This window comes from Nymphaea colorata, chromosome 1 (assembly GCF_008831285.2).
Source record: "Nymphaea colorata isolate Beijing-Zhang1983 chromosome 1, ASM883128v2, whole genome shotgun sequence".
Classification (NCBI taxonomy): domain Eukaryota; kingdom Viridiplantae; phylum Streptophyta; class Magnoliopsida; order Nymphaeales; family Nymphaeaceae; genus Nymphaea; species Nymphaea colorata.
Genome location: NC_045138.2, coordinates 43,912,609 through 43,925,073, shown reverse-complemented (window position 1 = coordinate 43,925,073; position 12,465 = coordinate 43,912,609). Strand labels below are relative to the sequence as shown.

The window sequence follows — 12,465 nt, the reverse complement described above, 5'->3', positions numbered from 1 at the left end:
GCATGCGGAATAAACCGCAGCCTATACTTTGTTCCCCAATCCAAGTTGCAAAGAGCCTCACGTGGCATACTCTGCGCGTATCAAATTTTCCTGAAATTGACCAGTGCAAAACGTTTGCTGTCTACCCTTTCTCCAAGCTGATTTCTTTCTAATCTATTTCAAGCTGATCTGTACCGTTTGCCCGTTTTGTTTCTTTTCACAACGATCTCTGCAGGGGTAGAGATCGTAGCTAGGTAAAGAACAGCAAAATCACATGCTTACGAATTGATGAAAAGGGAAATAAAATTATCAAAGTTTTCACGAATACAAGTAATACATATGAATAGCAACTTTAAAAAAGATTTTCGTCAGTAGGTATGATCACCCATTGCATTAAATAATCAAAATTGGGTTTTCACAACTACAAGACCAATATGTTACATGAAGCTTCACTCTTCCTGGGCAATGAACAGAGAAACCAATCTTGTGAAGTTTCACCAGCCTCTACGAATATGAGTTATGTACACAACCTGAAATTCGCCAAGGGAGGAGTGACAAAGAATAACTGCTACCAGCACCAAGTTAACTCTATTTTTCATTCAGTGTTATCGTTCACCACCTTCATTCTCGTCTTGATCTTCTAATTGGACGTCCTTCATATTTGTTTCCACTGCATGTGCTGACATTCTGGCCTGCTGAAAAAATTTGCTAGATATGTCATCAGATTCTTCCAAATCCTCTTCCTCATAACTTTCTAAATGTGACACTTTGCTGCCATTCATCCCTTCCGGGCATCTGTACTCAACTCCCATCGCAATATTGTCCCGAATATTTGTTGCATTTGAAGAACTATTTTGAGATAAGTGTGAGGACCTCCTAATGCATAGACATTCGGGAACAGGATGGGACAAGAAGGATAACGGTTTTGAGTTTGCTGCAGCTTCTGTCAAACCTTTGATCAAAGAGTCCGTGAGGTGCTTTCTTACTGATGCTACCCAAGTCCGATTCGCTTGATACAGATGGCTGCGAACTTCCTCCAAAAGCAAGGCAATTGTTTTCCTAAGTTCAAAGATAGGAATGAAATGTTAACTTTGCCAGACAGCAAATATCCACGTAAAAAGAACCCAAAGGTCATTTCCCCGTGCTTAGAAAGGCTGAGTATAATCTTGAAAGCTTAAACCAAGAAAGAGAAAATGATTATAACTAAAACGCAAAATAATGAGTGAAATTCTTAAATTCAACTAGCATACGATGGTAGTACTCATAAATATTAAATGAGAATTATAAGATGCATGGACTTTCAACAACTAACAGCAGATATATGTGCCTATCAAATAAGAAAAAGAAAGATGACATGTTGGTCATTGTCGGAACCCGACAACAAAATGAACACTTCAAAGGTATAACATGTGTGAGCTTTCACCTACATGGCCCGTGCCCAGTGTCAATATAGATGAGGAATAAAATTTTTTTATTTAACACCTACCTCTGCAATGATATGGAAAATACCTCATCCCAGTGCTTGCCGATATTTATTACACAAACTAAAGAAAAGTAGAGAATATGGTGGGATCCTATATGGGGTCCAATGGACTTACTCAATTATAGAGGTTTTAACATTTTGGGCTCTACCATGTTGCAAGTATCACACATATTGTAGAATATGTTATGATTCATACCATGAATATAAAGGAAGGAATACCAATTTTGACATGCCTATGTGACATACTCTAGAAGCAAGTTGGAGAGGTGTAAATATATTGTAGCATGTATAATCGACAATTATATCTTATGGCATCATATGGAGTACATTTTACACCTTTAAAAACACAAGAGACAGAAGAAATGCTGTCACACACCCCTCCTAAGGAGGAGTACCGGCACGGAACTGGTACGACACCGGTACCGGTACGGGTACGTTGGTGGGTACGCCAGAAGTGCGGCGTTGACCGTACCGGGTGCGGTCAATGCACCTAGGGTCATATTCGACCGTTTTCAGACTCAGTCAACGTTGTCTGAGTCTAAGGTTGTCCATTTTCATTTTAACGTTTTTTTAATATTTTCACATTTTAAACCATTTTAACGTTAAATATATCAAAACCCTAAAACCTTTTTTGTTTCATTTCGTTTGTTTCTTCCTCTCTCATGAATGGCGTTCCTCTCTCACCAACGACCACGCACGGCGATGGGCGAAGGCAGGGGCAGAGACCGGCGGCTGCAGGCGACGAGCAGCGATGGCAGGCGGCGACCAGCGACGGTAGGCGGTGACCGGCAACGGCAAACGATCTCCGGCGACGGTAGGCAGCGACCAGCGACGGCAGACGATCTCCGGCGACGGCGGGCGGCGAACAGTGATGGTATTTGCTTTTTTTCATCGTTTTCTCTTTTTTTGTCGATGGGCTGAGCCTTCCATAGTCTCCTGTGTCAGCAGACGGCGCTTTTCACTGGCGGAGCCTTCCATCGTCTCTAGTGCCAGCAGACGGCACTGAATCCTTTTTCTATTCGTCGCCTCCAGACGGTTCCTTCTTTTTTGTTCATTGCCTGCAGTCAGTTCCCTTTTTTTTGTTCCTTTTTTTTTTCTGTTCCGTGTTCCCGCTTTTCTAGTCGGTTCCCTTTTTTTTGTTCCTTTTTTTTCTCTGTTCGGTGTTCCCTCTTTTGTTTGTTCTGTTACTTATGTAAAAGTGTATGTTATTTTGTTTGTGCTTCTGCCGTGATTGCCATTGCCATTGTCATCAGTTAATTTTTATAAACTTGAGGATGTTGTAGACACCTTCCCTTTGATGAAACTGATTGCTATGTAGTTCATGGATTGTTTTTCACTCCAAACTGAAAATTTTCACTGCTTGTAATAAGCACATTAAGCAAATTTCTGCAGCCACTTGACCGTACTTACTTTTGTAGAGCTTCTGTATCTAGTTCCTTGTTCGCCCCTTAGTCTCTCGTCAATTCATTCCTACATCTTATTATTCAGGTGGTACTTTATGTGACTGAGGAGAATGAGAATCAAGACTCATAAATTTTGGATTATGAATTATAAATAATTTCTGTTTGTATATATGTATATGTGCATGTGTGTGTACGGCCGTACCCCCCCGCACCCAAGTTTTTTAAAAATGGTCCGTACCCGCACCGGCACCCGTACCCGTACCTATGTGACATATGTAGAAACACACACCAAGATGGAGAGAAAGAGAAGGAACACACAATATACGTGGAAAACCTCAAAGAGAGGTGAAAAACCACGGAGAAGCTCTAACCTAGGTGCACAACCGCAACCCTAGGAGAGAGAAAATGTTATTCCACTTAATCAACAATTACACTATAAGTGGGATTAAATAAGAGGAAAAAACGCCTAGGGTACCGAGCCACTCTCGGTACCCGTGCCCATGGGACCGGGTCTGGATCCAGACCCGGTTCCCTACACATGATATGTTAACACTCCCCCTCAAGCTTGGCATACATGTCAAACATGCCTAGCTTGCTTACATTTTTCTCGAATTGAGATGTACATAAGGCTTTGGTTAGAACATCTGCAATTTGATCTTCAGACTTCTTATAAGGTAGGATCAACTCCTTTGAATCTATGCGTTCCCGTATGAAGTGGCGATCAATCTCCACATGTTTAGTTCTGTCATGCAAAACGGGATTATTCGCAAGATTAATTGCAGACTTGTTGTCGCAGTACATCCTCATCTTCTCTTCTGTTTCAACACCAATATCTGCTAGGAGAATCTTTAACCATAACATTTCTGTAACTCCCATAGCCACAGCCCTGTATTCAGCCTCAGCACTGGATCTAGAGCAAACTTTATGCCTCTTACTTCTCCATACAACCAGGTTACCTCCCAGAAAGATGCAGTACCCTGTGGTAGACCTCCTAGTATCAGTACATCCGGCCCAATCTGCGTCAGAGTATCCTTCAATATTAAGTTGGTCTTGCTGAGTATAGAGTAATCCTTTTCCTGGGTCATTCTTTAGGTACCCTAACACTCTTTCTGCACTCTTCCAGTGACAATCAGTAGGAGCATGCATAAACTGACTCAACACATTCACAGCATAAGTAATATCAGGGCGAGTAAGAGTAAGATAGATGAGCTTACCAACCAGCCTCTGATACCGCCCTTTTCCTTCCTCATCTAGGATGTTGTCAGTTTTGATGCTTATCTTTGTACCAGACTCCATTGGAGTTTGAAAGGGTCTGCATCCAAGTTTGTCTGTCTCCTTTAGAAGATCCAGAGTGTATTTCCTTTGGCCCATAACCAGCCCTGTCTCTGACCGAGCAATCTCTATCCCCAGAAAGTACCTTAGTTTACCTAAATCTTTAAGATCAAATTCAGCAGCTAACCTCTCCTTCATCTTCTTTTTCTCTTCTTCATCGTCACCTGTGACTATCATATCATCAACATACACAAGAAGAAGACTCACCAGACCATCTCTCTGCTTAATGAATAGGGTGTGATCACCATTTCCCTGTTTGTATCCATTTGTCTTCATCACTATCCTCAGTCTTTCAAACCATGCTCTAGGAGACTGCTTTAATCCATACAAGGCTTTCTTAAGATGACAGCATTTTCCGCTTTGAACATATCCAGGAGGCATACTCATATAGACCTCTTCTTCTAGATTGCCATTCAAGAATGCGTTCTTAACATCAAGTTGATCCATGCTCCACCCCTTTTTCACGGCAAGTGCTAATATGACCCTCACAGTTTTCAGTTTGGCAACAGGGGCAAAGGTTTCAAGATAATCAATACTATATTTCTGACTGAACCCCTTTGCAACAAACCGAGCCTTATACCTTTCCACAGTACCATCTGGTTTGTACTTCACATTGAACACCCACTTTGAACCAACTAAATGAGTCCCTTTGGGAATATCCACAACTTCCCAAGTGTCATTCTTTGCCAAGGCATTCATCTCCTCTGTCATGGCCTGTAGCCATTTAGGATCCTCTCTAGCATCTTCCACACACCTGGGAATAACAGACTTAGACAAGGATGTTATAAAGCATTTGTAATTCTTACTCAATTTCGCATAAGAGACAAATCTCTGAATAGGATGAGAAGTGCAAGACCTGGTGCCCTTGCGCAGGGCTATAGGAAGCTCTTCATTGATTAGACTTGGGTCATCCGGGGAGCTCACAGGATTGGGATTGGTTACATCAACATTTTCAATCACATCTGTCTTCTTCCTTCTGTACACCTGGCCAAACAAATGATCACGGGCTGTAGGCTGATTATCAACAAGACCCTCGTCCATGTGACGGTCTCTATCATCTCTGACTGTGTCTGCCACACTGTCACTGGCCTTGTAATCCAAGAAATCCGTAAACTGAATCAACTGATTTGAGGAATACTCTTCACTACTGTGTCCTAGATACTCCCCCTGAAGAGGATTCACATGAAAGTATGCCTCATGTTCATGGAAGGTGACGTCCCGGGAAACATAGACTATAAAGGTGGTAGGATCAACACATTTGTATCCCTTCTGAGTGGAGGAATACCCCAAGAAGGCAGCCTTGACAGACCGATGATCAAGTTTCTTGAGGGTGGGACTATGGTCATGAACAAAACAGACACACCCGAACACCCGAGGAGTAAGAGGCCAGGGATTCTGAGTAGGCCAAAGCATAGAGTACGGGGAATGGCCCTGCAACACACGGGTAGGCATACGGTTGATAAGGTGGGCACTAGTGAGAAGCGCATCACCCCAGTAGCGCTTGGGAACCTGTCGATGGAACAGAAGAGCCCGGGTAACATCAAGCAAATGGCGATTCTTCCGTTCAGCCACGCCATTTTGGGGAGGTGTGTAACTACATGACGTTTCATGGACAATACCCTTGCTCTTCAAGAAATCATCTAGGGATTGAGAAACATACTCTCTAGCATTATCGGTGCGAAAAGCTTGGACAGACGTCTGAAACTGAGTCTCAACAAAGACCACAAAATTTTTGACAATAACGGGAACTTCACTACGTTCTTTCAACAGATACACGAACGTACAACGGGAGTAATCATCAATAAGGGTCATAAAGTAATGAAAACCACGACAAGTGGGTACTCCCGAAGGACCCCAAACATCAGAATGAACCAAAGCAAATGGACGAGTGGTTTTATTGAATGAAATAGGGTACGAGGCCCTAACATGTTTAGCCAACTGACACACTTCACAGGTGAAGGAGTCCATGGAAACAGAATGAAACAAACTAGGAAACAACTTCTTAATCAATGGAAACGGAAGATGACCAAGCCACTCGTGCCATCGCATAATAGTAGATCTGTCTTCCATGCCTGACAACTGTCCACTAGTGGCTGAAATAAGAGCGGACGCAACCTGCACAGGCAGTCTGTAGAGTCCATCAATAGCCGAACCAATCTCAATCTTCTGCCCCGTCACCAAGTCCTCCAGAAAACACCGATTAGCAGAAAAGATCAGATTACAGTTGAGCTCTTTAGTAATACTGCTGACAGATAACAAATTCACAGGAATATTGGGAACATGAAGAGCATTATGAAGACAGTATTTATTTAACAAGGACAAACTCCCTTTCCCAGCCACAGAGATAGAAGAACCATCAGCCATAGATACACGTTGCTGCCCCGAAGACAATTTGTATTCTTGGAACATCTTAGGGTCCCCTGTCATATGATGCGTAGCACCACTGTCAACAATCCAATCACCATGTGAGGAATTACCTTGGTCACTAGTGGCCACGAGAGCTTGGGCTAACTTAGCCCCCTCAGACGTGGAAGTATCCTCCTGAGTAGTAGACAGCCAGCTGATATACGCTTGCAGTTCTTTGATTTGATCGGAGGAAAGCTTAGATTTGGCAACATTTGAAGGACTACTCTGACTAGGCTCAGGCACAGAAGGACTCCGGCGGCTAGAAGGAGGACGACCCCGGACAAGCCGCCTCTGAGGATGAAGATCCCAACAAAAATCAACAGAATGTCCTGATTTGTTGCAATGGCTACACCGCCGAACAGGACGCTGTCCAATCCCAGAAGCACGACTAACAAAGGCTGAAGGAGAACTCCCCTGACTGGTGTCAATATGCATCACCTGTCGACGCTGTTCCTCAGATTCCACACAGGCATACACCTCTTCAATTCCGGGGACCTCGTCACAATTGAGAATTTGGCTCCTAATGGATTCAAATTCATCGCGTAAGCCTCCGAGGAAAAGAAACGTCCGATCCATCCATTCTTTGTCCCAGTACAAGGCATGATCAGACCCACAGTGTCAGTCATCATTCACCTGGTAGTCAAGTTCCTCCCACTTAGTCTTTAGGACTGCAAAGAAAGCGGCCTACGTTTGATTTGGTACGTACGCAATACTCTCTTCTTACGGCCATACATCCGTGCAAGCACAGTCCACATGTCGTAGGCAGTCGATTTACGCAAGATCAAAGGCTGAATATCTGCAGAAACAGAACTAATAATCCATACTTTAACCTGACTATCTTCCAACGTCCAAGTAGCCCATCGCGGATCGGTTTTTGAAGGTGCAGGCTTCTCCCCAGTAATGTAGGGCAGGCGACCACGACTGGTTATCCCAATTTCTAGGGCAGCCGACCAAGAGAGATAGTTATCCTTGTTCAGCCGGATGGAGGTGACTTGAACAGGCAAGATCTCGCTCTTGGTATTGCTGCCCGAGTCTAGGGCATCATCGATCTTGAGGGACATCTCCTCGGCCATCACAATCACCAAGGAGAAAGAATACCCAGCACCAGAGACGACAAACAAGAGACAGCGGCGCTGGACGGCGGCGGTGCGGGAGAGAGCGACGGCGGTGGGCAGCGGTGGCGCGGGACGGCGGCGGCGCTGAAGCGGGCGACGGCGGCGCTGGACAGCGGCAACGCAGCAGAGAACAACCGCGCTGGACGATGGCGGCGCAGCTGGCAGCGCTGGACGGTGGCGGCGCAGCTGGCAGCGCTGGACGGCGGCGGCGCAGCAGAGAGCAACGGCGCAGCAGCGGCAGAGAAAAAAAAACGGCGGAAACAACAGCGGCAAAGAAACGGCGGAAACACGACTATCACACCAACGATCTCTCACGCGTTGGCTCTGATACCATGTAGAAACACACACCAAGATGGAGAGAAAGAGAAGGAACACACAATATACGTGGAAAACCTCAAAGAGAGGTGAAAAACCACGGAGAAGCTCTAACCTAGGTGCACAACCGCAACCCTAGGAGAGAGAAAATGTTATTCCACTTAATCAACAATTACACTATAAGTGGGATTAAATAAGAAGGAAAAACGCCTAGGGTACCGAGCCACTCTCGGTACCCGTGCCCATGGGACCGGGTCTGGATCCAGACCCGGTTCCCTACACATGATATGTTAACAACATAGAAGAAATGTTTTTAGCCTGCACTTAAAACTCCTTTTGGCTACTTTCACATGTAAAGTTAAAGACAAAATTTAAGGATGATTGCATGCACCAAAAGTAGGGCTTGTGTTGTTTCCTGTGTAGGATCCCATTTCTAACCAGCAAAATAAGTTTTGAAGTTTTGAACATTGATATATTCAATACTTCAAGGAGTCCGTCATACATGAAAAAACAATATGTGGCCATCTCAATGTGAACTTGTGATTTCATTCCATAGATAACGTAGTTTTTAACAGACCATCTCTTTCATATGTTTCTAAATTTTTAAAATTTTTTATTTAAAAAAGTTTATTTAACACAGTAGAACAGTTTGAAGATATGGTACCTTAGGTTACACTATGTATATTGTTCTGGACAAAACCAATATGCTGTTCATATTGCTACAGATTTTTACCAATTCATTCTGGATTCAACTCACTATGTATCTTCTCTCCAGTTTTGACTTGTTTGGAATCAGAAATCCTGCTCATGATCATTACAAGATAGTAGATAATTGGGGAAATTACCTATCTGGATGAAATGTTTTTGTCGCAGCATTCAGATAAAGTCTGTGACCCATAACCAAGCTTGCAAAATTAGGGTGTCCCATGCCATCGCGATCAAAACCAGGGATGAAGGCATCTGCTTCAATAGAGACTATGTAATCAATGGCATCCCACAGCAGCTTGTGAGCTTGTGTTCTCAGCTCCATGATTGTTGGTTGTGGTTCCCTCTCACTTTGAGCAACCCAGCCCCACCATCCTTCACTATTATATTGATATTTGAGCCTTGATGGTGGTGGAGGAAGAGGCCATGGGCGTGGACCAGATTTTTTCCAGGCAGCAATCCTCATTTCCTCTGAAACTACTGGAGGCAGAGGATGAGACAAGGAACCTGAGAAATCCTCATGGCCATATATAGCAGTCAATTCTTTGATAGTAGTGAGGGAAGTCCTGTCAACAACATTATCAAACATGGAATGTAAAGGAATCATCAATCTCTGGCCACCAAATAATTCTCCTTCAGCAACATATATTATTGTATCCTGTGGATACCCAAATGCACGAAGAACAATACCAATCTGCAAAAGAAAAATCAAGAATGTCAACAAGAAAAAGACAATTTTTCTGAACTTAGTCTCATGTTTCTTATCAGGTTGCTTACCTCTTCTGGCATCAAAGGACATGTGCCATTCAGATGCCGTTGCACAGAATCTACAGAAAGGTTTCCCTTGATGACCCCATGCTTGATCATCCATTTCCTTTTATGCTGCATTAATTCAGTGTGCACATCCTAACAATGAAAGAAGTTATTAAGATTTAAGAAAAGCAAAAATTTTTTATCTTCCCTCCTAGAAACTTTGAGAAACATCCCAACTAAATTAGAGAATAATATTAAATGGTTTCCATGCCTTTTGTAAGTGCAATCAGGACACTGTTACAAACTTAAACCATGAGACAGGAATAGATTCTCAATGGCATTATTGGGAAATCATTAATTTGCTTGTCACAAGTCAGATGACTGACAAAACATATCACAATACACATGATAATTCAACAGTAATAGCCACATGCCTGGAACTGTTCAGCACAACCATGATAAGCTAAAGCATCTTTGGTCAATCCAGGATCAAATACAATAAACGGCCTCCCTGAAGATTGTAACCTGAAATGGTTTGACAGAGCACATTAGCCAGTAAGAAAACACTACGCTGAACCTTGGTGAGAAGATCACTCTGATATACCTACCTACGTACTATTTTGGTACCAAGTTCTTGAACTTCACGACGAAATCGAAGGGCATGGAATGCAACTCTACATCTTAATCTTTGGTATTCTTCAAAAACAGGTGGAAGAAGAGCCTGGCTTGGTGACAAATGCAGTAAAAAAAAATTATTTACTTCAGATAACCAATAAGCTATTCAGAGAATCAGAAGCATTTTTAACTTGCTAACAGAAATAGTGAACAAATCTACAGAAATAATAATCAGTGGCTAGAAATAAATAAGCAAGTACATTTACTTCTAAATTTGGTGCACAGAGACCAGCTATTCTCAGTAATGACTTATCTTGGGATATATGAAAAGTTGTTCCTTCACAGAGAATTTTGCAAAATTAGTTTTAAAGAGAAAAACATCAACATGTAATGTCCCTGATTCTTTCAACACTCAACACCTCATCCAAAGATAGTATCTTTGGTGAATGTGCTGAACCTATTTAAGCACAAAAGCAACAAATACTGAATAATATCTCCTTACCAAAGTAGCTGAAATTAAATAACCAATGTACAATAAGGTAGCGAATTTGAGAGAATCTGTAAAAGAATCGAAAAACAGGTGGACTTGGTTATGCCACAATTATTTCTTCAGCAACAACATAATTTAACAATAAATGAACTATGGCAACTTTTTACAAGACGTTGCCAAAATTTATTCAAGAACAGCTGAATTGCATATAGGCACTTATCCACATTGATTCTGACTGGATTAACAGCAAAATGGATCAAATCAAGCAGGGTAGTGGGGTAGATGATTAATTCATAGGAGCATGGAAGCAAAGTGTCTGAAGTTCAGATACCAGTTGCCTATTAGATGGAGCTAGAAATTTAGAAAAGCAGAGGGAACTTAGGTAAATCTTTAATTGAAAGAAGGCAGAAAGGCCGTCATCTATTTGGGATGTATGCTGTCATGCATGCCTCTTTTAGTGGTCGGGCTCTACCCTGAATGGATTGGCTTTGTGGAAAAACTGAACATGCTTATAGACTTAATTGTCCACCAACTCCGTTAGCATCTGCTATTTATTATTTTAGGCCGGACTATGCAATTCAGCTGCAAGGAAGCAAAGGAAGAAAGTCCAGAGCCACAAGCATGCACACATATAGATGTAGATATACACATTACTTTATGACAAATAACTTTGCGCACCTGCAAGCACCCACCATCTGGAACAAGTATTTCCACAACTCTGTGCTGCTTTAGCATCGGAAGAACAGACTTAAGGTAAAAATCTGGTGACGTTGAAAAGCGAACTGTAAACACAGGCACATCATTATTTTTCTTTGCAACTTTCAGCTGTTTAGGAAGGGTTTTCACAACCATCACATCTTTTGCCAATGCTGCTACAAAATGATCCTCATCATAAAGGTAGTTGAAGCTTTTAAAACCAGAGCTGCAAAAGCATTAAACGTAAAAAATTGAAAACTAAAAAAGAGAGAACTATGCCTGCCTATCAAATTTCATAAACCAAAAATGAAAATCACCTTACTCCTTTGGAGCTTGTGGTCGATTGAAGCTCTGGAATAACTAGAGCAGCATTAAGAAGTCTAGAAATTGCAACTATATCACTTATCTGCAGTAGCAATATATAGTCATGTTCTCTGACAAATAGCCTCCTAAATAAATGCATGCAACAGTAGATACAAGAATAAGATCATGCTTACAGCATTCCTGATCTCATGGAACCCTCCTCGTATCTTCACAAACACAAAACCATTGTGCTTCAGTCCAGGAGCTGACATTACCAATGCATTAGATTAAAAAGATCTCTTGCTCCAGATTTTGGCAACAGCACCAAATGTATGACAGGTTAGGCATGTAACACGTATAGTATAAAAGCTGAATACCATGCTCAGTCGATTAAGATGATTCTTGAATTTGGTTAAAGAACATACCAGAGCTGAATAGTACATAAAGCAAAAAAAAGTAAGAAGCAAACTCACAAACTAATAACGTTTAAGGAACTTAGCATTATTTGTTGAGGATGCCGTAATGTTTTATTGGTATAAAGTCCAAACAGCATATACGAGGAGTATGGTTTGACTGGTCTTTACATTTTGATGATTTCTATAGCCTGTCATATAGCCTCGTGGTGGTATGAAGAATGATCGAGCATTACATATAGGATTCAAGGCATGGTAGCAAGGAGACATGGAATGACTTCTGTATCCTTGTTAAAAATCTATGTAGATTGCCTCCGGATTTACCAGAAATTAACACTATCCTGAAGGCTCCAACTGTTATACTGTCAGAAAGGATGCTCTAAAATAGTAAAGTTCTCAGGAAGTTGAGTTGAGATTGCAAACTATGACAGTTACAAGAAATTTTTCTTTGTTGTCA

The 12,465-nt window shown here is 42.0% G+C and overlaps 1 protein-coding gene across 1 annotated transcript in view; it reads right to left on the bottom strand.

Annotated features, from left to right (window-relative positions):
* Positions 1-264: 264 nt before the first annotated feature.
* The window catches only part of LOC116253050 (O-fucosyltransferase 27), a 32,419-nt gene continuing 20,218 nt past the window's right edge, over positions 265-12,465 (bottom strand). Inside the window, exons 3-10 of the mRNA XM_031627778.2 lie at positions 11,790-11,860; positions 11,610-11,698; positions 11,275-11,518; positions 10,100-10,212; positions 9,926-10,016; positions 9,516-9,644; positions 8,879-9,432; positions 265-1,038 (exon numbers count right to left, since the gene is read on the bottom strand). Of these exons, the coding sequence (XP_031483638.1) occupies positions 585-1,038; positions 8,879-9,432; positions 9,516-9,644; positions 9,926-10,016; positions 10,100-10,212; positions 11,275-11,518; positions 11,610-11,698; positions 11,790-11,860 (1,745 nt within the window). The 3' untranslated portion in view covers positions 265-584. The remainder of the gene's footprint in view (positions 1,039-8,878; positions 9,433-9,515; positions 9,645-9,925; positions 10,017-10,099; positions 10,213-11,274; positions 11,519-11,609; positions 11,699-11,789; positions 11,861-12,465) is intronic.